The sequence below is a fragment of the Ogataea angusta genome, assembly GCF_019207475.1.
Source record: "Ogataea angusta isolate 61-244 chromosome Unknown 61-244_NODE_7_length_650817_cov_90.064852, whole genome shotgun sequence".
NCBI lineage: Eukaryota > Fungi > Ascomycota > Pichiomycetes > Pichiales > Pichiaceae > Ogataea > Ogataea angusta.
The window spans coordinates 176125-198262 of record NW_025065221.1 but is presented as its reverse complement, the minus strand read 5'-3'; the positions used below and the strand labels follow the sequence as shown (position 1 = coordinate 198262).

Genomic DNA, 22138 nt, shown 5'->3' with positions numbered 1-22138 from the left:
CGGTCATCCTGTTCTCTCGATGAGATGGACGCCGCTGTCAGACTCGACAACGTCGCTCAGCTCGCCGACCTGCAGGCCGAACGCGGCCTTTTCGAAGCTAGGCTGCATCTCGCCAGGCCCAAAATAGCCCAGGTCGCCATTCTTTGAGTGCGAGCTGCAGTCGCTGTGTTCGGACGCGATCTCCTCGAACGACGCCTCGCCAGACTCGATCTGCGCTTTGTAGCCCTTGACCAGCTCAATTGCCTCCTCTCTGGTGCGTGTGATGTTCTGTTCTTTCCACGAGGACGGTCTTCTGGAGTCTTTGTGTTTCACGAGGATGTGTCTGGCCGCAACCTTCTTTGGTTTGTGCAGGTTTTTCGACAGATACAAGTCCAATGCGTCTTTGTCCGTTCCTTCTGGAGGGGTCCAGATCGACTCGGACGTGGAGGGGTTATAGTAGTATTCCTGATTGTGTGTTTTGGAGATCTTGATCTTCCAGCCTTTTGGGAGTCCCGTGTGCGGATTCAATGACTGGGGTTAGGCAAAATAAAGCCGCGTAATTGCAATACGTACCATGATGGCAAGAAATATCTGATTTAAATATTAATTCAGTATTTTGTTATTTTTTTAATTATTCGTTAAGTTTTTTTTATTTTACTATTTATTCAGCTATTTCCTTCCACCTTGCCTCAGTTGCGCTCATCGCCGCTCATATGCTGATGGCTTCCTTAAGCTCATCGGCGTTCAGGTAGTCGGACCCCAGCGCGATGATCTGTTTCCAGACGGTGTGTTTGATCGACTTTGTGAACTTTGGCGTGTCCCAGATCCGCGTCTTGAGCCCAAGCTTGTGGGCAGCAGAGATGTATTTCTCAAGGTCGGCAAGCTGGTGGGCAGACAGCCCGTCAAACAAGCTCAATGCCTTGTGGGAGCCTGTCAGCTCAGACAGCGAGGCGGAAGAGAATATCGAGATTTTGTTGGCCGGATAGAGGCTGGCCTTTTTTGGGTCCACAAGATCTTTCAGCGGCGCATCGATAAAAGTGTAAAGGAGCTTCTGCGAACTAATGTGGTCGTAAGGGTAGTCTCCCGTGACAATGACGGTGAGAGGCCCTTCGCGGAACTCGTCCTCTTCTGCGTCGTAGGTGGTGAGATATCCCTTGGCGAGGAACCGCTCCAGCTTCTTCTCCAGCACTTCCAAGAGCTGTACTCCGTTGTTCTTGACGTCAATGTAGAAATACGTGGTGGTTTCCGGCGACGTATAGAAAATGCCATTTTTGCGAGAAGTGTCGTTATTGACATTTACTTCCTCTAGCATATTGTACAGGTGATCCAAATATAGCGAGTCGATGTTCCGCTCCTTCTTGAGAAACACAGTGTTGTGGCCCACGTATATGGTCTCCGGGTCTTCTGGGAAGTAGAAACAGTCGGCTTCCACGGAATTCGCGCCCGCTTTCAGAGCGTCCACCAACGGATGTCTTCTCCACTCGTCGTTGTGCGAATGAATCGGCTTGATGATCACGTCGTGTGTGAGGGTTTCTATATTGACGATCCGCGGGCCGATTTGGTCCTCGAACTCGTGACGGAGCCGGACTGCCTTGATGTAGAAATGGATAGCAACCACAGACATGGCCAACGCGAGCAATAGCGAGAAGATGTGTGTGCGCATCCGACTCACGTACTGGCTCTGTCTGAGCTTGTACATGCCCTGTGCCTCCAAGTCCTGGTACGGTTCTCTCCAGAGGTTCCACATTTGTCTGCTGCTTTGTAAGGTTCGCTTTCGTTGAGTGTTTCTGATTTGAGTCGCTTCAAAATGGCAGTAAAGCTTATAACCGTATCCCTCAAGCTCGCTGCAATACTTAAGTCCGGTACACTCGTCAACTTTATATAGAGCCCAAAAATAGTTCCGCGTATATTTATTACAAATCCTATTGCATGCTAGCTAAATTAAATCTATTGTGCCGTATACTGCCGCACGGTGCGTAAATTAAATTGTCCGGGATCTTCAAAAAAACGTGCCAAGGATTTCAGCGCGGCTCAGTTTAGTAATTATATACATAATATTCGGGCTTTCAGCCACATGCTCGTTTTCGCCTCTAGATCACAAAACTGCCCAGTCCGACCAGGATCAGGTTGCCCAGGATGAAATTGTTGAAAAATATCTCAAAATTCGTGCGTTTCGAGTAAGCCTCAATTAGCCGTTGCTGCAGCTCCTCCTTGTACAACATCAGCAGACCAAGCATCTCGGCCATGGCGGCATCAATGAGCTTGTTGGTGTTCTCGAAACTCTGCTCTTGCGCGCCACTCAGATCCCGCGCCGGGTCGGTGTGCAGCCCCAAGCAGGCAACCATGTCCACGAGCTCGAAATTGGCCAGGTTGTGCACCAGACGGAATTTGATTGGCGGGACACGTGGGTCCGCTGCTTTGCCCTCGTCCGGCTCTGTCGCAAGATCAGACCCGTCAAAAGGGTTCTCGTCGATGTCCCACGTTTCAGCCGTGCGCATGGCTAAGCCGAAACGTTTGTCGTTGATAAATGTGATGAGGCTGCGCAAATCTGCTTCCGAAATATATGGGGCGTTGGTCAAGGACGAACAGGGCATCTTTGCGGGCACCCTGGCGTGCAGATCGTGGAAATTCACCTTGAAATCCATCACGACGTACTTGTTTTCCTCCATGGTCTCGTTTCCCGGCAGCAACAGCTCCTTGATACTGTCCGAGTCGTCCTCTGTAGGCAGCATGATGTCGACCGTCAACTCGACCGAGCCCGAACGAAGCCAGTTCAGCTTCGACACCGGGCCCGTCACCCGCGCAAGGTCCAGCTGGTCGATGCGCAGCCGGGTGATTTTCTTCCACGGGTTTGTGTCCTCGGTATGGTCCAGAGCAGAGAACTTTGCAAACTGGTTCTGGCGTTTGTGCAGCGTGATCAGCGATCCGTTGATCGATCCCGAGAACGCATCCGCATTGATAAAGTCGTACGTGATCCAGTTGCGACGCAGTCTTGGGAGCTTGCAATTAAATATCTCCACCTCCAGCGGAGGACAATTTTTGCGCTTAACCACCAGCTTGAGGTTATTTATCTGAAAGTGCTCAAACTCGTATTTGGCGGAAAACGACTCGTCCATGACCTCCTGGTAGTGCTCATCCATGTGTGCCGAGCCAACCACTCCAGTCAAGTCTACGTCCTTGATCAGTCCTTTGCCGTCCAGCCATTTCCCGAGCGATAGAGTCACGGTCACCGTGTCGATCTTGAGGCTGTAGTGTAGGTGTTCGTTGGGGCCAAATCCAACAACGAGATTCTGCAATTTGATGGCTCCGTCCTCCCAGGAGGCCTTGAAATCGTCTTTGCTGATGTCCACATTGAGTTTGTTATCAAAGGTAATGAGTTTCTGCAAGAACTTCTTGTTGATCTTGCCGTCTGTGAACGTATTTCCGACGTAGATCAGCAGCCCGCAGAATGTGGTGGTTCCTACCAAAATCCACAGAAAATTGCCCATCACGATCCACGACAGAAATGCGCTGATCTCGTCCATGTTGAAGGGCCGGTTTTGCCGCAGAAGAATCCATTTCGCCCGCAGAACGAGGCGGTCGAGTCTGCTTTTTCCCGCCGCCAGAAATCGCTCGCGGGGGCTCATGTGGGTGTACGTGCGCCGTAGCATGCTCGTGTTCAGTTTCGCGGCCGTCTGTGCGCTTGGGGTCGTCATCAGTGCCAGAATGCTAACTCTTGGCGTGCAAGAGGTAAATGGTCGTAAAGTCGTCCGATGAAGCTCCGGCCTGGCCAGTCCGTTTCGCAACAGCAAGCCGAGCGTCCTCTGTGATCCAAGCCTCACAGCTTGGCGCCCAAGACAGGTAAAGCGCACACCTGTCAAACAAGAGGGTTTAATCATTTATGAAAAATTTCTTGCTAATTGGCTGTGCTACATACTGATAGCAGGTAGCTGAAAAGCCAAAAACAGCGGGACAGGAGCGTAAATTAGCCGGTAGAAGGGAAAGCAAACATGGGAGGCGGAAGAAGGCATGTTGGCAGCGTGGAGACTGAGTATGGCAGACGTGATGCCTTGGTGGTAGGCAGTATCGGCTGTTTGAGCTGTCGACTCCTTTTTTCCGGTCCTGCCATACGGGAGATTGGACACCAGACACTGCGACCGCAGCTGTTCCCCGATTACAGCGAAGCCTCATCCAATCAAACTTGGGAGTCGCCATTTTTCGTGTGGCCCCGTCCTTCACTTTCTGCTACGCTGCCTATTAATTACGTAAGAGTTGAAAAGATTTATCCAAATCCTCTACGTGGCTATGAAAATAAACACAGTCAAGCGGACCCTGCTTCTGTCTGTGAGCATTGTGGCGATCGTCGTCGTGCTGATCCGACTATCGTCGGATTCGACACCAGATCTGCACCAGGTGCTAAGTCCCGGAGTGCCCATGTCAGACTCGTCGCAACAGGATCAACAGGGCAGAGGACGCGGCCGGCGCGGGTCAGGACTCGGCCTCTCGGGGAAATCGAACTCGGAGGAGCTTGAGATCGCCCGTAAGCTAAACGAGCTGACCGAGAAACTGCTGAACGAGCAGGAAGTTCGTCTGAAAAAGCTGGAGCAGGACAGACAGAAACTGGAGAAACAACTGAGCGAGCTGCGCAGACCGAGCCCGGAGGCGACTCTGCGCGAGCGTCTGGCGTACATGTTCCCGTACGACCAAAACAGGAAGTTCCCGGCTTATATCTGGCAATCATGGAAGTACGGTCTGAACGACGCCAATTTTGGGCCCAGGTACAAAGAAGGAGAGGAGCAGTGGGCGCTGAAGAACCCGGGTTTCGTGCACGAATTGTTCAACGACGACACGTCCAACGCGCTTGTCCACTATTTATACATGCACATGCCGGAGGTGGTGAAGGCGTACGAGCTGCTCCCCCACATTGTGCTCAAGATGGATTTTTTCAGGTACCTGATACTTTTCGCAAAGGGAGGAGTTTATGCCGACGTCGACACGCTGCCGTTGCAGCCGATTCCTAACTGGATTCCGGAAAACGTGGACCCCTCAGAGATCGGCATGATCATCGGGATCCAGTCGGACCCAGACACTCCAGACTGGCGCAAATTCTTCGCTAGGAGACTGCAGTTTGCCAACTGGGTGATCCAGGCCAAACCGGGCCATCCAATCTTGCGTGAGATTATCGCGACGGTCACAGAAGAGACTCTCAAACGGGCCAAGGAAGGGACGCTGGACTTTGACGCCGAGAGCGACTTTTCCATCATGGAGTGGACCGGTGCGGGAGTCTGGACAGACGTGATCTTCAAATATTTCAACGACTACGTTCTCAGCGGAATTTTCTCCAAAGTCACCTGGAAAGATTTCACCAAGCTGGACGTGCCGAAACTCGTGTCGGACGTGCTGGTGCTGCCCATCACGTGTTTCTCGCCTGGAATTGGCAAAATGGGCGCCCACGACGCAGACCATCCTTTGGCATTTGTCAAACACTACTCCGAACATCTCTTTAGACAGTGAGGACTGCTCCATTGATATTCCCAAAACGGTAATATTTTTGATACAGCAAATACGACTCAAACCAACTCCACACGGACCCTGCCCGGTATAAAGCCTCGTGGCAGCGCTCTGCTGCGCTATCATGAGACCCACCGAATTAGGAAGAGTCGAGGAGCTGGAAAGCGACAGCTACCAGGAACATTTCTGCGACTGCCACGTCTGCGCGCTCCAAAACACGTTTATCAGACACATCGCGCCAGTAAGTACACTTTCCGCACAACACTGACCGCCAGCTGTTTGTGGCTGGCCTGCTGCTGCCCCCGGTGCTCTTTGCCGTTGTTGGTGCAAGGATGTACTGCTGGCTGTACGACGAGTGGACTCTTGGCGGTTCTGTGCGCCCGTCGTGCCACAGCGACGACGAGAGCCGGTACGAGGACAAGAGTGTGGTTTCTGACCCGTTTGCGGACCCTGTGGACGACTCTGTTGCCGGGCCTGACGTCGAGGCGAGCTGGGATGCGCACTGCCGCGTGCAAGGGCGCATGTCTCGGTGGGCGGGCCGTGCTCTGATTGGTCTGTTTGCGCAGGCGTGTTTGGGGATGGTGGTTGCACTTGCTCTGACACACAAGCGTTGAGAAAGGTGATAAGTCGCTGACGGGTGTCTCAGAAACTGCACAGCCGTGATTTCCGTTTTTGGGTTGCAAAGGTGAATTATCATACAACGGTAGCTAACGGGAAATTATATAAAGCGAGCGAGATGGAGACGGCGAAATGCATACAGAATGGTTGATTTTAAAGCGTTTTTGATTAGCATTCACACGCTGTGCTTTGCGTTGAACGTGCCGCCGATGCTGTGGCACATCCGCTCTCGCAACATCCCTGCGAGCGCCCTGTTTATCTATCTTGAGATAATGATGCTGGAGTACATTGTTGCGGCGGCGATATGGGGCGGCGACGACTACGTGGACGCGTGGGACGGCAAAGGCTGGTGCGACTTGACGATCCGAGTGCAGCTCATGGCGCAGTTTGGCATCACCGGCTCGATTTTCTGCATTTTGCTCAATTTGATGATGATCTTGCTGGCCAACCGGTGGACCGAGTACTGGTTCAATAGCAGACGCACCAAGACGGCCATCGAGCTGTTCAGCGTGGTCGGGTTCCCGCTGCTGATCGCGGTTTTTGTGTACTTTGCGCTCTACTTCAGATACACCATCACGCAGTGCACAGGGTGTCGGCTGGTGTTTCTAAAATACGGCATTTCGCTGCTGCTATACTACTTCTGGCTGCTGCTGTGGGCGGTGCTGTGCTTTGTCACCGCGCTGGTGACCCTGGCTGTCTTCTTCGCCAAGAGAAAAAACACGAGAAATATCTTGCAGTGCACCAACTCGGGCTACTCGCTGCGCAGATTTAGCAAAATGCTGATTTTCTGCTCGCTCGTCATCGGCGCCATGTTCCCGCTCAAGATCCTGTCGCTCGTGCTCAACATGAACGGCTGGCAGCCGCAGTTCAAGCCGGACTTCAGCAGAAAGCTGTACTGGGACACGATTCTGCGGCTGCCGTATAACTCGTTCGACGACGCAGAACGCTGGATCCAGATCGCGATGTCGGTTGTCGGCTTTGCGCTGTTTGGACTCGGCGAGGACGCCGTGTACATGTACGTGGATTGGCTCGAGTCGGTGCCTGGTGGCAGCCGGCTGGTGCAGAGATGGCGCGCGTGGCAGGAGTCCCGAAAAGTGGTCAAGAAACAGAACTACATCTCCAGAAACACCACGTCCAGCACGCAGTATAGCACAGACTCCGGCTCGTACAAGGAGTACGTGCAGGACTCGCCGGTCTCGAGCTGGGAGCTGGACGACACCAAGTCCGGGGGCCGCAGTGCATACGACGATTACGTCAGCACGCCGTCGTCGCAGCTGACGACGCCGCGCGACGAGGATATCCGGCACGAGCTGCGGCAGGCGGAGCTGGACCTGCTGGACGAGGACATCCGCCGCGACCTGCGCCGGATGGGGCTGGAGTACACGGATATATAATTACTTATTTCGATTGAGCTAAGACTAACTTACAAAGCAGATTTGAAAAAAAAACCAGGCACTATTCCGCCTCGGCCGGCTCCTCTCTCTTTGGGAATCTGAGGACTTCGACGGTGTTCTGGAACAGAACCCACGAGATGTATTTGGAGCCGTCCTCTCTCTCAACGAGACTGTTGGACACGTCGGCTTCGACATACACTCTGGCTCCCTTACCGAGACGTTCGCTCATGAAGTTGGCCTGGTTCTCATTGAAACAGGCAATGTTGAACCACGAGGTGGAGTCGTTGTTTTTCGACCTGGAGTCGACCGCCAGCGAGTATCTGACGTACTCCTTGCCCGTGGACGTGGTGGCCTTGGTGACGTCGGACCCGATAGTGCCAATGAGGTTGATTTTGGCGAGCTGGGCTCTAGCGGTGCTAGAGAAAGTTCTGGCTTGCAATCTGAGCATCTTTGGTAGAGTATAAAGTTAATTGGGCAAACAGAAGTTGGGAAACGCGCTTGCTTTACAGACTATGGAAAATAAAATGGCTTTTTTCAATTTCCCCAAAACGGGTGGTGTGGGCCGGGTAACGCTCTTTGGGTGCGACAAAAGGTGGAGTACCCCAAATTATTTATTCTTCATTATGATTCGCATCGGCTTGAGACAGGTTCGATCGCTGCATTTGTCCCGGACAGTGCTCAAGCCGGCACTGTCTGCCACGGCCGGCTCCTCGCAGTCGTCGTGGCCCACGGGCTTCCGACTGCCTCGTCCTCGAACCTGGGAGGAGTCCAAAGAGGGGGCACTATCGAAAGCAACTAGATGGTATTTGCTGGCGGAGATGTTCAGGGGCATGTACGTTGTTCTGGAGATGTATTTCCGTGCGCCGTACACCATATACTATCCGTTCGAAAAAGGAGCCATCTCGCCGCGGTTTAGAGGCGAGCATGCTCTAAGACGGTATCCGTCTGGAGAGGAGCGGTGCATTGCGTGCAAGCTGTGCGAGGCCATCTGTCCCGCGCAGGCCATCACAATCGAGGCAGAGGAGCGCGCGGACGGGTCCAGAAGAACTTATAAATACGACATCGACATGACCAAATGCATCTACTGCGGCTACTGTCAGGAGAGCTGTCCCGTGGATGCCATCGTCGAGACCCCGAACGTTGAGTATTCGACGGAAACGCGCGAGGAGCTGCTGTACAACAAGGAGAAGCTGCTTTCCAACGGCGACAGATGGGAGCAGGAGTACAAGTATGCTGCCGATGCAGATGCTCCGTACCGCTAACATATTTATTTTATTTATTTATTGAAAAATTTAGTTTTCAGACATGTCTGTTGTATCTCGAAAAGAGGTTTTTGGGAACGACGAACCAGTTGACGACGCAGGCCACGAGTACACGTTTGATCCTGGAATCGAGTTTGAGATCGTCGACGTTGCCGATGTCGCTCCAAAGCCCCAGCCTGAGGCTATAGAGACGTTTCCTCTGTTCTCTGGAGCAGCAGATGTCCAGGTCAGTCTGGAGGAAAAGGAGTATGTTTACGAGCTGAGGAGGGAAAATACAGAGCGCCCGCAGAGCTACTATAGTGCGCAGTACTCTTCGCAGGAGAAGGCCGAATTTGAGCAGGCTGCCATTGACGGCGAGGAGATTATTTCGCAGAGCAGAAATGTCATACCCAGCAAATACAAACTTGTCGTTTTGGACAGGCAACAGGATACGCAGAGACCTGTAACGGCAAGGACACAAACGAAACGGACGCGTCCCAGCAAAAAACAGCGACTGGGCAGGATCGAGGCGGCCAAACGACGCAAAGAGTTCAGACACAGACTCTTGCAAATACAGCGACAGAGCAGAATAAAAAAGACCAGACGAGGCGGCAAGCGAGCCAGGAAAAACAACAGACAGCCTGCGGGCATCGATTTAGCTATCTAACATTATCTAGAGACGCAACACTATTCAGCATCATTCTCACTTCGAGACACTCGGGGCCTCTGTCGCCGTTAAACGAGTCCAGCACTGCATTTTTGATCAAATTCTTAATTTCTTCCTTGAGTTGTCTTAAGTTCCTGGCAATCGGACCACCCCGTGTCACGATTTCCTTGAATTTGGGCTCCACACCAATGGCAGTGTCTTTCCAGAAAAGAGTCCCCAAAGAGCTACCAAACTGCAGCACAGAATTGACTTTTTCGTAAATAGTGAGCGTACTGGCCTGCGTCTCTTTGGTGTTGTTTGCGTCCTGCCATTTGTTGGACTTCATCACTTTCTCCAGCTGGTTTATCAGCTTACCGGAAGCCGACACTTCAGCAAAGACCTTGTCGAGACTTTTAGCGTTGTTGAGGTTCTTGATGATTAAGTTGATTGCGGCCGCAATTTTGAGACTCAAAAGTTGCTGTAGCTGATTGTAGAACGACTCCGACGACATGATCGAGAGCGCGTTGATCAGGTTGAGTGTCGACTGGGCATCGTACGAGAGCGAGAGGTTCTTGAGATGCGTGTTGCAAATGTCCATCACCTTTGCTGTCTGGAGCTGCTGGAACGAGTCGTAGTCCCGCACAAGCTTCAGCGATTTAAGAAACGGCGAGTCTGCAAGGTGAATCTTGACCTGATTCAGCAGTCTGGCCAGCGAGATGAGCGATTTGAACGGCTTTTTGTTGAGTTCCTGGTCGGTCTTGTCGATCTCCTCAATGCGGGAGATCAAGTATATGAAATAGGTGGAGGACCGCAGCAGGTTAGATGTCTGGTGTATTTTTCTCAGTGCAGAGTGCAAATTAGAGGATTCGTTGTATGGTTGCAGGATTTCGGACTCCAGCCGTGCGTAGGACGTGTTGACCTGTTTCAGCGAAGGCTTGATTTGCTGTATGGTGCTGTGCAGGTCCTCGGCTATGTCGAGCTCGGAAATGAGGGTGGTGTAGTTTTCGCTGGCACTTTTCTGGAGCCGTTTTTCCACATCTTTCAGGTCAAACTGGAGCCGTTTGATGGATGTTGTGAGGTCTAGATTCGCGTCCTCTACGCTGTTCGTGGATACCACAAGCTCATTGGCGTATTTCAGCGGCTCGAAATCTTCCAAGTACGCGGCATACTCAGACATTCGTGAAGATACAAAAAAAAAACTGTTTTAAACTTATACAAAAAATTCATATGGGATTCAAGTTCGGGTTTGAGGACGACGAGCGAGATACGTCCGCTGCGGAAGACGCGTTTGACGCGGCGACCGAAATTGTTGCTCCGCGTGTGCACGATATCAGCCATTTTCTGGAGCTGATGACCGGCACGCGGATCTCGTACGAACACATCGACTTCCCAGGCTCGCTGGTTCGTCGTGAGTTTTTCGATGTGCGTCACCAGCTGATGAGCGAGGATGCCGAGTCAGACGAACTGCAGTTCCTGATAGGTTCCACGGCCGAAGACGTCCGGAACGGGGTCTACGAGGGAGGACTCAAGTCCTGGGAGTGCTGCTACGATCTGATGCAAAGACTGCAAGAGGTCGACCTTGCGGGCTACAAATCGTTCCTGGAGCTTGGCTGTGGGACCAGTTTGCCGAGCTTGCTGGTTTTCCAGAGCCTGCTGCGACGCAAGCAAACTCACGTCAATCTCATCCTTACAGATTTTAATTACGAGGTGTTACGGCTGGTGAGTGTTCCGAACCTATTTCTGACGTGGTGTCTCACAAGTCTTTCCAAGGAGGAGTTGGAGCAACTGCAACAGCGGCCAGATGTGGAGGGAAACGTCCGGGACGGCGAGATCGACGTGACGCCAGAGCTGGTAGCCAGGTTCAAGAATGCGCTGCGCGAACAGCACGTCGCCATATCGCTGATCAGTGGGTCCTGGGGCCGCCAGATGATGACCCAGATAAACGCCCTGGCGCAGTCCCCCACGCTGATGGTCTCCTCAGAAACCATCTACTCTCCACAGCACTTGCCAGTGGTGGCACAGATGGTGTCGGAGACAGTGCGGCACGAGGGCTCTGTGGCGCTCGTGGCGGCTAAGGACATCTACTTTGGCGTGGGCGGGTCGCTCACGGAGTTCCTGGCGTGCCTCGATAAAAAGCCGGTGGAGTATTCTGTTGAGAAAATAAATGCCGGCCTGCAACGCAGCTTGGTTAGGGTGCACAAAAAAATATAGCGATTTATTTTTTATCTACTAAAATTAGAAATCTTGTTTCAAACAGAAATTGACTGTTCAAGTTGGTGTTTTCTTGCAATCCAAGCAAACCCTCTTTCTCCCGGCTCTGGTAAGATATTCATGCTTATGGCGTGATCCAGTTCTATGTCCAGCGATACTCCCACCCCGCAGGACACCATGTCCCCCCAACACTCCCTTCCCACCACCAACGGTATTCGACGGCCAAGAAACGTCAAAAACCTGCAGCTGGACCTGTCCAAGAACCAGACAAAATACCCGGTCCCTCTTACGTACTCCTCCAACGGCAATAAACAGGTTCTGTCGCATTCTCCAGCAACCACACCCAGAACCCCTAGACTCTACCGAACACCCTCTCTCAACACTGTCCTCATGTCTTCGACAAGCTCCCCCACACAGACGGCCAGCATTCAGCCTCCCGCACGGTCGCTGACTCTCTCTATAAACTCGTCAAACGGCCACCATAGCCAAAACACAGCACAGCCAGCCACCGCGGTCCAGCAGTCCCTCGAGTCCACCGATTCGCTCGCATTTTCCTCGTCCTCCACTTTCGACTCCTCAGGGTCTCTGTCCGCCGTGACAGAGGTGCCCTCCTACCACCCGCCTGGCTGCGTGAAAGCATATCCTGAAGGCCCTGTTTGCGTTCTGGAACCAAACCTTTATTTGTACTCTGAGCCGTCAATCGCCCAGCTTGTCGACTTCGACGTCATCATAAACGTCGCCCAGGAGATCAAAGACTACACAGACCAGATCTCCAACAAAACTTCGATCTCAGGCCAGAATATCCAGTACTTTTACATTCCCTGGACTCACACCTCAAAACTGATGCCCGACTTCCCTAAACTCACAGAAATCATTGACAAGGCACTGGCAGAAAACAAACGTGTCCTGATCCACTGCCAATGCGGTGTCTCGCGCTCGGCTTCCCTAATTCTGGCATATCTGATGAAGCACAAAAAAATCGGCTACAACGATGCCTACAACATGCTAAAAGAGAAGGCTCCGCTGATTTCGCCGAATTTCAGTCTGATATACGAGGTCATGGAGTGGGGGCGCTATCTGGGTTATAGCTCTGCTGCTTCGTCCACTAATGATATGTAAACGTGTACGCTAATACAGTCGCGTCGATCGACGAAGTTCCCTGGCACGGAACTTGCAAATAATTAATTTATTTAATCTTTTGTTCAAATGTCTTTAGAGCAGGACGTGAACACGGATTTAACAGGGCCGGTTTCGCATGCGAACGATGAGCAGCCGCGTTCTGTGCGACCGGATACTCCGGAAACAGAGTCTGGCCCAATGGATGTACGCGAAGAGGGTCCCAAACCCATCAAGAAGGAAGAGCCGTTACTGTCAGAGTCCGAGACCGACATTGATGAGTCGATCCCGCTGCCGTCCAACAGAACTAGGAGGCTGCACTATCTCATGAGGAGAAGCTCGGACGAGAACGACTCTGACGACGAGCCGGGCTCCAAGAAACGGGTGCAAAAACGGTCTGCTTCGCAAAACTCTCGGTCTTCAGAGCGCAAGGTGAGCGGCAGAAGCGGGAAAGACGCCTCAGGAAGGTCGCTTTTGCAGCGCCACTGTGCAAAAGGTCATTACGACGAGGCCAAACAGCTCATCGAGAACGGAGCAGACGTGAACGAGGCAGATTTCGCAGGCAACACGCCGCTCCACGAAGCCGCTCTGGAGGGTTATTTGGATGTCGTTGAGCTGTTGTTGGATAACGGGGCGGACATAAATGCGCAATCTGCCCATATCGACAAAGACACTCCCTTGATTGACGCGGCTTCTAATTTACACTACGATGTGGTGCGCACGCTGCTGGACCGGGGAGCGAATCCGTGCTTGGTGAATTCCCAAGGCGACTCTGCGTTGGACTCTGTTGAACGAGATCGCGACCTGAACGATTTGGAGGAGGAAGAGCTCAACAGAGTCAAGAAGCTCAGAAAGCTACTTGCACAGGCCACTCGAGAATACAAAAAGAAACACGCCAAGCGCCAAAGCTCAGGCCCAGGAACAGACTCTGAAAAAGAGGAGGTTTCCAAACGGTCGAGCGCCATATTCTTTGATCCCTTCTCGAAAGAGGGCAGATCTGAGATCTACCACAAAATATCGGAGAACGACGTCACGTTTGTGCTCAACTACGTTTCGAACCTTGCAGGAAGCAAGATTTCCCCCGACTTGCTGTGTTTGGCTGCCAAGCATGGCCATACCGACATCGCCAGTTTGCTTATTGCATTTGGAGCCAAGGTGGATTACGTTGACAAGAACGGAATGACACCTCTGATGCACTCGGTCGGAAAGGACCATATTGACATGGTCAAGCTGCTTTTGGAAAATAAGGCAGACGTGTCGCTGACGGACAAACATGGTCGTACGGCGATTGACATACTACAGGAGAGCTACGTTTTTGACGACGAGGAGATGAGGATTTTGACAGAGGCGGGCCAAAACAGCTCCAAAAAACGAAAAGAACGGGCCGAGACACCAGAGAATGACCGGAAAAAAAGCGACGTGAAGAAAATAAAACACAAGCCATCCACAGACAGTGACACGTCGGCGCGTTCTGCCTCGCAAACGCCGGCTGCCACGCGTGTTCCGACGCCTCTGAAACAGGAACCCAAACAGGAACCCAAACAGGAACCCAAACAGGAATCGAAAGAGGAGCCCAAACCAGAGTCCAAATCAGAACCGAAGATCCAGCCTAAACGGGAGGAAAAACCCCTGCCTCCTACTCCGGAGGAGCTGGAGGAAAGGAGAAAGCAGGAAGAGGAAGCACGTAAAGCGCGCGAGGCACTGGAGTTGCAGCGGCTGGAGAGAAAGAAGGCGCGCCAGCAGCAGATTGCGCGAACCATTGCAGAACAGGAAAGAAAGAGGAACGAAGAGCTGCGTGCTGCCGCCATGGAGGAAGAGCGGCGAAAACAGCAGGAAGAGCAGGAGCGCGCCCAGAAATTACAGGAAGAACAGCAGCGGGCTCAGCAGGAGGCCGAGAAACAGAACATGGAACGCAAGCAGTATATTCGCAGCTACTATCCATATGGATTGAAAATTGCGAGATTCGATGCAGATCGTACAGAGACAGATATATCGCAATATCTTCCGCTGTACGTGTTCAATTTGGGCGGTGAAAGCTATTTGGTTGATTTGCAGGCGATACTGATCTTGGGGACAGAGGACTTTTACCACGAGAATGGCGAGCTAGAGAGAAAACCGCTCACTAAAGCAGAAAAAGCGCGTGTGTGGAACATCTTTTGGCCAATGATTGGCATGTTCCTGAAGGGCAGCAGTGTACAGCTTCAAGAGCTCAGAAAGATGTATGAGCATGAGGAGAAGAATTTTGAGGAGCTAGTACTCAACTGGATCAAATTGAGCGACTTCGACAAAATCCTACAGAAATCAAAGTATGCCGTTGTCAAACAAATTTACGAGAAGTCTGCATGCTGCAAAGTGTCGCCCGTCGAGCACAAAGAGCAGACCGTGACTCCACCAAAAAACGAGATAAACAAACTTACGACGGAGCGTGCCTTGCCTCTTCGTCTCGGGCCGAAAGCCAAAGCAGTCCTACAAACGTTCGACAGGAAATTGTGGTAATCAATTTAGTGTATAATAGTATAAATTTATTGCTGAATGTGCAATAACTAGCCTAACAACCACCCCACTCGAGGTTGGTCTCTGTCAATGAATAGTTTGCTTGATTGATGGGGATGATAAGGTTTTATTTGGATTGAACTTGAGAGTATCCGCTGAATGGGTTGGCGTTCTTCGATTTCAGGTACTCGTCGGACATCTCTTGCCATTCTCTGTTCATCGTCTTTGGAATGTATCTCTTTGATCTGTAGTAGAAGAAACCTGCGGCGGTGATAGAGATACCAATGACGGTACCCCAGAAAATGAATCTGACGTCTTCAGCGGAGTGGATAGGCTTTCTTGGTCCCCACTCACCGAACGAAACGTAGAAAGCTGCCTTCTTCTCTTCTGGGGTCAGCTGAGTCCATGGCAATTTTTGTCTCTCGGCAAGAGCCTCGATCACTTCCTTTCTGTCCTCTTCTGGAAGCTTCTCCCATCTAAGTTGTATGTTCGACACTGTCGCCTGTGACAGTGCAGAGGAGTGTCTCACTTGCACTCTAGGAACGGTCTTCAATGCTTGTCTCAACATATTGTATACCTGGAGAGTTAGTATATTTGAAAATCGGGGACCAGATGAAAAAATCTTACCATCGCCTGCTGACATAACATGCTATTTTTTGAGGATAAAAAATTGCAAAATCGTTGCGCTCTCATTGGCTAGAATCCTTTTTGAGAAGAAACAGCTTTTGGATCGAGTTCCACGCCAGTGTAGAGGCAGGCCTCGCTAATCGTAGCCCATCCACTATGCCTCTGTAGTTCTTGCCTCGCGCTCGCTGATCTTCAATGAGACGTCATTACAACCTGTAATCGATGCAAGACTGATCTCGTCTATACGCAGGCCGTCATGTCTTTTCACATTCATGCTGTTGCAATTGATTATTCTCGTACAGTTGTTCTCCACAAATACGTGTACAAATTTTGTGTCGCTGAATTTGCAAAATGAACCTCTTGAAAAAGCCTGATAAGATCTCTTTACTCACATCGTCCCCATTGCAGTTCCTACTCACCCTTAGTATCCTAACTTCTGGTATATTTCAACAAAGAATCCAGTGGTTGATAAACTTGTGTAGAATTTGTTTATTAGGCACACCAAAGTATGGAAAAATTATCCTTCACTGTCTGCCACTCCCAAATACGGCCTTACGCTCACCAAACATCGGATTTTCATTGGAGAACACGATAAGCTGGTGTTTTTTCACATCTTAAACTATACACCCGTACACCGCCTAGCTCGAGATCTTCTCTCTCAATTGAGTCAAGAACTCCTTGTAACTCAAGTTTGCGCTCACTCTATCCTCAACGAGCTCAGACATGCTCCACATTCTGAGCGGAATGATGTCTCTGTTGGTGTTCATCATGTTCTCGTTGGTCGAAGGGCCTCTCACAACGTACAAGTTCAGGTACTCGATAGAGCCCTCGTTTTCTCTGACCTTGTTGATGATGTTTCTCACACGGACGTTGAACTCGTTGTCCAGCTCTGGAAGCTCTGCCTTGCCAATTGGCACCTCATTGATCGAGTCCACGCCAAAGACGTCGTTCACCAGCTGAGGAACAGCATCTCCTCCGATATACAGGAAGAGCTCGGACGTGTTGTTGATCAGATACAGGCCGTACTTCTCAAAGTTCGTAATGGTAGCATTGAGAGCCTCTGGAAGAACGATCTCGCCATGCTTCTTAGGAGGAATGTCGTATGGGTCGTCCTCCCCGTCGTATGGCAGTCCGCAGTCGTCTGTCATGGAATGGAACGCGTACACGGTCGGGTAGATGTAGTTGATCAGGCTAGGCAGAGGCAAGGTAGCCAGTCTGTTCAGAGCAGAGGAGCGGTGGTCAGAAGGAACCTTGCCCGTTCTGAACGCAATGTGCTTGGTGAGCGATTGCAACAGCAATGGCAGCATTCTCAGGTTGGTACAGAGCTGCAGTGGCGACGAGGATCCAAGGTTACCAGGAACGATTTCTTTCTTGTAGACACCGAGGATGTCTGTCAGAACTTTGTTCAGGTAATCTCTAGCGTCGTTCAGGGAAGAAGACAGGGTCTTCTCAACGGCCTTATGCGTGAAGTAGTTGGTGATGGCCAGTTGGTCAGCGGAAGCATAAACGTCTGTGAGATCCTTGGAGGTTGGAATGCCCAGAGTAAGCACTCTGATTCTTCTCTCGCCGAAACAGGTGGTGTGCAGAACGGCACACTGGAAGAAAACGTATGGTTTGGATATGTACTCGTCAATTGCAACCTCAATGACATACGATTGGTCTCTTGGGAATGTTGGGAACGAGCACAAGTCCGAGGATCTGTTGAAGAAGTTTCCAAAGAATGCATTCATTCTTAGTCCACTGGAGCCTCTCACTCTCAACACAGCCTCCAAAGCAATGTCCATGGAGAGATGATTAGAGACCTCTTTGGTGAGCTTAGTAATATCCTCCACTCTGCTGGCAGACCATGCTGGGTAGAAGTGAGTCTGACCTGCTGTGTACCTTGGAAGGTTCGAAAGAGTCGCAACATCTTGATAATTGGATCCTGTCAAAAACATATCCACAGTCACTTGTGACTTGTTGCATTCCACGGCGAACGACTTGTAGAATGAGTTGTTAGAGGTCAAAAGGGCTGACGCCTCTTTTGGTTTACCACTGACAGCGTTCTCATCTCTTATAGCCAGTTTTCCAACACCCATGTTTGGAAGAGCAGATGTGAAGGTGATAATCTTACCACCGATTTGAGAAATCAGCTTGTGTGCGGACTTGAGAGCTGGTCCCAGTGCTGATCCGGTATTTTGATTGTTTGCAAACAAGTCAACAAAGTTGGTGAGCAATTTCTCAACGTTCTTCCTGCAGTCTTTCAAGTTCACCAGCAAGTTATCCGGAGAAGGTATCAGCACGTCGTCAAGATCGGAAACAATCATCATCGAGGCTTCTTTATCTTCCTGGTCGTCGCTTGGGATGGTGAAGAAAGAAATGCTGGAATCGACTCCCAGGAACGCAACTCTGGCTCTTCCGTTCTCGTTTGGAATTCTATCAAGAGTGTCTAGAATGGTTCTCGTGACAGTAGCCAGAAGACCGTTTTGAATAGAAGCATAGGAGACGTCCAGAACAAAAACGTAAACCAGCGGCTGCGGTGGTCTCACCATATATTCGGAAGGAGCCACAAACTCCACCATTCCGTAGTTGAGCTCGTTTCTCTCCAATCTGTTCAATGGTGTAGAAGTCATTCTATCGTAGTCGAATCCACCAGGAACGTCGTTCAAGAGCGAACAGAAGTTACATCTCCATCTTCTTCCCTGTTCTGTAAATTGGATAAACGGATTGATATACGATCTGCATCTACGACATCTCGAGATAATGGTGTCGCTGACGACGGGAACAGGTCTCTCGGAGTCATGGAGCGAGACGTATGGCCTCACCACCAGAGCAAACGGCAGTTTCGACTTTTTAAGCAAGGAGCTGGTGGTTGGAACGACGTTCAAAGTTGATCTGAAATACTCTGGAGAACAGTTGGCCTCTGGGTTGCCATTGACGGACGTGCCCGGTGCCAAAATCATTGGTGGAGGTGGGAATTGCAAGTCTGCAATGGGTGGAGGAGTCTCTTTGAGCAGATCTGTCGAGTAAAGCTGGTTCAATGGCAATGCGGTTTGCGCTGGCTGGGCCGGCGACTGATACGAAGGCTGCGGATATGCAGGGTTCTGCAATGGTGCTGCGCCCGTCTCCTGGCCGTAGATGCCTGCTGGAGCGGCCTGAGGGTACGCAGGCACGTTTGGGGCCTGGGGCTGTTGGGCACCCAAATTGATTCCTGCAACACCTTGGGCCAACTGGTTGACTGGAACAGCCGCCTGTGGAGCCGAGTACAACCCCTGGTTAGCCTGGGGCTGTTGTGGCTGTGCTGGTATGCCGTAGGCAGCCGACGGATCTGGGGCCTGGTACATTGGCTGTGGATATGCTCTTCTTCTGTTGGACATGGTGGAAGGTTTTGGAAGGCGATGAATTTATGGTTTGCGAGCGCAATTCGGTCTTTAGAAATGGTACGATTGGTGATTCCGCTGGTTTCAGCTAGTATCTGCCCGTTGGATCGCTCGTTTGCAGCTCGTTTAATACAGCACGCTCCAGATATTCGCAGAGAACAAAACAAAACATCTTTTTTTCATGAAATGCTAGCCAAAATCACCACTCGGACTTTGGCGATTGTACACGACCATAGGTGGCAACAAAATACACTAACTAATTAAAATTACACCAGCCACACCCGCGCGTATGTGGCTCAGTTGAGTCTTAGCTGGAACAGAGTCTCGAATTGGCCCCGCGTGGCCTTCAGAGAGTCCAGGAGGCGGTCGAGGTCCACCCTTGAGAGGTTCCTCCAATTGAATTTGGCCAGCGTTCCTGCCACAAACGTGACAATCATCTTCAGCAGATGGTACAGCTGTATCAGAGTGTACCGGATCTGGGGCAGCAGTTCCGCCAGTTCGGGCTTGTTGTTCCATAGTTGGATAGCCACGGCAACAGCGGCAAGAAAGACCACCAGCTTGATTGTGTTGACGATCGTTCTGTAGATCATCCTGGCCATTCTGAGTACCAGTTTGGCACTCACGTACAGGACGAGAAGGTACACAAATAACGACCAAATTTCGGGATAGGCCTGTTTGAACTGGGAAATGTAGTCTGCTGCGGTGATCACGGCGGTCCTGAGCGAGGTCAGGACCATGCTCACTGTGAAGTCGTAATCGGAACTCATAATGAAAACAATGATGTTTACAAATCGGGGGGTGCAAGGGTTATCCTTAATGATAATAATTAATTTGGGGCAAATATTTTTTTATTTTCCACTTGATTTCTTTCTACGCCATGGCTTCAGCACAAGAAATCCTGTCTCTGTACAGGCAGTTTTTAAGATACTCGCGCAAGTTCGAGAACTACAACTTCAGGGAGTACTTTTTGAGAAGAAGCAGAGAGGAGTTCCGCAAACTGAAGGACTTTGACGGTGACACCTCGGCCATTATAGAGAAGGCGAAAAAAGAGCTCGGAGTTCTCAGGAGACAGTCCACAATCTCGCAAATGTACCACTTCGACAAGCTGGTGGTGGAAAAAGTGAAGAACCATTGATTTACGGTGCTGATACATCTAATACAATCTATTCTAGTTGGGCAGCAACCTGCAAAACGGACTTGCTGAGTCTGGTGGCGGCCTCCACCAGCAGATCGGTGCTTCCGGTGTAGCAGATGGCCATCCGGACGAAGTTGGCGCGTTCCTTGGAGAACTCATAGCTAACGGCCATGGCGCCTCCATACACAACGCCCACTCCGTTGACCGCGCACCTTGCCTTGAGAAGCTCGATGCCCTTTTCCAGATTGTCCTTGCCAAAGTCGACGACGCTGGAGACGAACATGCCGCACTCCGGATCCATGACCTGTAAGTAGCCCTTTTTAGCGGCCTCTGTATTCAGAAGAGCTTTGACGAAGGCATTTTTCCGAACAAGATATTCGTTTCTGACCTTGATAATCCACTTGAGCCAGCCGTCCAGGCCGCCCATGTAGCGGATCGTGTCGTTGACCAGGATCTGCGAGATCCCGCTCGGTGCCCTTGAGCCGAGGTCCGAGTACTGCGTGCAGCTCTGGATCACCCGTTTGTGGCCCGCCAGGAACCCGAGTCTCAGACCCGGGGCAAACACTTTGGAGAAAGTCTCCGACCTGATGACTCTTCCGGTGGTGTCCAGGTTGATGTAGGAGCCGTGCAGAGAGTCGACAAACTCGTCTGGAGTGAGGTCGAATTTTGGAGTCTCGGAGACTTTTTGGAAGTTGAGGTAGGCATACGGCTCGTCTTCCAGAATGACGAAATCGTGTTCCTCAGCAAGCTGAAGAATCTTTTTCTTGTGCTCTGTGGTCTGAGCAACACCCAGCGGGTTCTGGCCCGTGGGGATAGTGTACAATAGTTTTGGCTTCTTTTTGCCTGGATGCAGGGTGTCCCAGTTCTCGAGCAGCTCCTTGAGGTTGGCGGAAAAATCAAACGTCTTGTCGGGTCCGAAGTCCAGCTTCACCGGGACGGTGTTGACGCCAAGGTTGTTGAGGGAATTGAGGATCGGAATAAAGGTGAACTCCTCCAGCAGCATCGAGTCACCCTTGCTCAGAAAAGAGTCGAACACCTTGTCGATTCCGTTGGAGCCTCCGCACGTGAGCATCGTGGACCACTCGTCGTAGCCCGGTCTCCACACCTTGGCGACAAAATCCCGCGTAAAGTCCACGAGACACTTGGTGCCGTTGGTGAAGCCGTACTGCAATCCGGTTTTCAGGTCGATCTCCGAGGGATCGGACGCGACCTGCGACACCAGGAACGAGGAGTCGGACTGTGGCTCGTGAGCCACAGCGGATTCCTCGTGATAGCCGTCCTCAAAGGGCTTTTCAGCAATGCCAATTCTGATGCTCTTGACAGGGAAGAAGTCGTGGTTGGGCATGCCCCCGACCAGGCTGATAGGAGCCGGATGCGGCTCCTCGCCGTCGGGAAGCTTGGCAGAGCTCCAGAAGTGGCGAGTGACGCGCGCCTTGGCGCGCTCAGACATGAGGTTCTCGTGTGGGTAGGACATGGTGGCAAAAATAAGATAACAAACTAAGCAGCCGTCTCACTCACGCTTTTGCTATCTAATGCGGTGCGAGGGTGGGCGCACTTACTAGCTCAAAAAATTGGCGACGATAATTTTTTTTTTCCACTTTTAGGCAATGTCGCCGTTCTGAAGGATCAGAACCGTAGCATTGACTCCAACGCTTAATGCCTTCGCGTAGACCGTTCGATGGTCTGTGTGAATACTTTTGTGTTGGGAAAGCAAAACCGACAGGCGTCGGTTAGGACTACTCCACCCTGGTCAGACTTCCCGTGTCTGGTGAGGACTAAATCACCTTCCTATATCTCTAAAAAAACAACTAGCAAGTGCTATTAATCTA

The 22138-nt window shown here is 51.2% G+C and overlaps 17 protein-coding genes across 17 annotated transcripts; 7 read left to right on the top strand and 10 right to left on the bottom strand.

The window, feature by feature from the left end:
* Positions 1 to 3: 3 nt before the first annotated feature.
* Positions 4 to 555, bottom strand: KL928_003533 (uncharacterized protein; the record flags this gene model as incomplete). Its single annotated transcript, XM_043204131.1, has 2 exons — positions 4 to 479; positions 549 to 555. The coding sequence occupies 2 exons, from the start codon at positions 553 to 555 to the stop codon at positions 4 to 6; spliced, it is 483 nt and encodes a 160-aa protein (XP_043058975.1).
* A 133-nt stretch (positions 556 to 688) lies between these two features.
* KL928_003532 (uncharacterized protein) lies at positions 689 to 1726 on the bottom strand (the record flags this gene model as incomplete). Its single annotated transcript, XM_043204130.1, has 2 exons — positions 689 to 1512; positions 1648 to 1726. 2 exons carry the CDS (start codon positions 1724 to 1726, stop codon positions 689 to 691), a joined length of 903 nt encoding a protein of 300 aa, XP_043058974.1.
* A 343-nt stretch (positions 1727 to 2069) lies between these two features.
* KL928_003531 (uncharacterized protein) lies at positions 2070 to 3503 on the bottom strand (the record flags this gene model as incomplete). The annotated part of the gene is made up of 1 exon (XM_043204129.1): positions 2070 to 3503. One exon carries the CDS (start codon positions 3501 to 3503, stop codon positions 2070 to 2072), a length of 1434 nt encoding a protein of 477 aa, XP_043058973.1.
* Positions 3504 to 3968: 465 nt separating this feature from the next.
* Positions 3969 to 5472, top strand: KL928_003530 (uncharacterized protein; the record flags this gene model as incomplete). Its single annotated transcript, XM_043204128.1, has 2 exons — positions 3969 to 4386; positions 4451 to 5472. The coding sequence occupies 2 exons, from the start codon at positions 3969 to 3971 to the stop codon at positions 5470 to 5472; spliced, it is 1440 nt and encodes a 479-aa protein (XP_043058972.1).
* A 136-nt stretch (positions 5473 to 5608) lies between these two features.
* KL928_003529 (uncharacterized protein) lies at positions 5609 to 6225 on the bottom strand (the record flags this gene model as incomplete). The annotated part of the gene is made up of 2 exons (XM_043204126.1): positions 5609 to 5959; positions 6214 to 6225. 2 exons carry the CDS (start codon positions 6223 to 6225, stop codon positions 5609 to 5611), a joined length of 363 nt encoding a protein of 120 aa, XP_043058971.1.
* Positions 6226 to 6359: 134 nt separating this feature from the next.
* KL928_003528 (uncharacterized protein) lies at positions 6360 to 7481 on the top strand (the record flags this gene model as incomplete). The annotated part of the gene is made up of 2 exons (XM_043204125.1): positions 6360 to 6604; positions 6860 to 7481. 2 exons carry the CDS (start codon positions 6360 to 6362, stop codon positions 7479 to 7481), a joined length of 867 nt encoding a protein of 288 aa, XP_043058970.1.
* A 61-nt stretch (positions 7482 to 7542) lies between these two features.
* KL928_003527 (uncharacterized protein) lies at positions 7543 to 7929 on the bottom strand (the record flags this gene model as incomplete). The annotated part of the gene is made up of 1 exon (XM_043204124.1): positions 7543 to 7929. One exon carries the CDS (start codon positions 7927 to 7929, stop codon positions 7543 to 7545), a length of 387 nt encoding a protein of 128 aa, XP_043058969.1.
* A 175-nt stretch (positions 7930 to 8104) lies between these two features.
* On the top strand, positions 8105 to 8743 carry KL928_003526 (uncharacterized protein; the record flags this gene model as incomplete). Its single annotated transcript, XM_043204123.1, has 1 exon — positions 8105 to 8743. The coding sequence occupies one exon, from the start codon at positions 8105 to 8107 to the stop codon at positions 8741 to 8743; it is 639 nt and encodes a 212-aa protein (XP_043058968.1).
* Positions 8744 to 8786: 43 nt separating this feature from the next.
* Positions 8787 to 9315, top strand: KL928_003525 (uncharacterized protein; the record flags this gene model as incomplete). Its single annotated transcript, XM_043204122.1, has 2 exons — positions 8787 to 9216; positions 9284 to 9315. The coding sequence occupies 2 exons, from the start codon at positions 8787 to 8789 to the stop codon at positions 9313 to 9315; spliced, it is 462 nt and encodes a 153-aa protein (XP_043058967.1).
* Positions 9316 to 9381: 66 nt separating this feature from the next.
* KL928_003524 (uncharacterized protein) lies at positions 9382 to 10545 on the bottom strand (the record flags this gene model as incomplete). The annotated part of the gene is made up of 1 exon (XM_043204121.1): positions 9382 to 10545. The coding sequence occupies one exon, from the start codon at positions 10543 to 10545 to the stop codon at positions 9382 to 9384; it is 1164 nt and encodes a 387-aa protein (XP_043058966.1).
* A 50-nt stretch (positions 10546 to 10595) lies between these two features.
* On the top strand, positions 10596 to 11579 carry KL928_003523 (uncharacterized protein; the record flags this gene model as incomplete). The annotated part of the gene is made up of 1 exon (XM_043204120.1): positions 10596 to 11579. The coding sequence occupies one exon, from the start codon at positions 10596 to 10598 to the stop codon at positions 11577 to 11579; it is 984 nt and encodes a 327-aa protein (XP_043058965.1).
* Positions 11580 to 11723: 144 nt separating this feature from the next.
* Positions 11724 to 12698, top strand: KL928_003522 (uncharacterized protein; the record flags this gene model as incomplete). Its single annotated transcript, XM_043204119.1, has 1 exon — positions 11724 to 12698. One exon carries the CDS (start codon positions 11724 to 11726, stop codon positions 12696 to 12698), a length of 975 nt encoding a protein of 324 aa, XP_043058964.1.
* An 87-nt stretch (positions 12699 to 12785) lies between these two features.
* KL928_003521 (uncharacterized protein) lies at positions 12786 to 15191 on the top strand (the record flags this gene model as incomplete). The annotated part of the gene is made up of 1 exon (XM_043204118.1): positions 12786 to 15191. The coding sequence occupies one exon, from the start codon at positions 12786 to 12788 to the stop codon at positions 15189 to 15191; it is 2406 nt and encodes an 801-aa protein (XP_043058963.1).
* Positions 15192 to 15315: 124 nt separating this feature from the next.
* On the bottom strand, positions 15316 to 15756 carry KL928_003520 (uncharacterized protein; the record flags this gene model as incomplete). Its single annotated transcript, XM_043204117.1, has 1 exon — positions 15316 to 15756. The coding sequence occupies one exon, from the start codon at positions 15754 to 15756 to the stop codon at positions 15316 to 15318; it is 441 nt and encodes a 146-aa protein (XP_043058962.1).
* Positions 15757 to 16453: 697 nt separating this feature from the next.
* KL928_003519 (uncharacterized protein) lies at positions 16454 to 19171 on the bottom strand (the record flags this gene model as incomplete). Its single annotated transcript, XM_043204115.1, has 1 exon — positions 16454 to 19171. One exon carries the CDS (start codon positions 19169 to 19171, stop codon positions 16454 to 16456), a length of 2718 nt encoding a protein of 905 aa, XP_043058961.1.
* Positions 19172 to 19426: 255 nt separating this feature from the next.
* On the bottom strand, positions 19427 to 20203 carry KL928_003518 (uncharacterized protein; the record flags this gene model as incomplete). The annotated part of the gene is made up of 2 exons (XM_043204114.1): positions 19427 to 19916; positions 20193 to 20203. The coding sequence occupies 2 exons, from the start codon at positions 20201 to 20203 to the stop codon at positions 19427 to 19429; spliced, it is 501 nt and encodes a 166-aa protein (XP_043058960.1).
* A 134-nt stretch (positions 20204 to 20337) lies between these two features.
* On the bottom strand, positions 20338 to 21783 carry KL928_003517 (uncharacterized protein; the record flags this gene model as incomplete). The annotated part of the gene is made up of 1 exon (XM_043204113.1): positions 20338 to 21783. One exon carries the CDS (start codon positions 21781 to 21783, stop codon positions 20338 to 20340), a length of 1446 nt encoding a protein of 481 aa, XP_043058959.1.
* Positions 21784 to 22138: the final 355 nt, after the last annotated feature.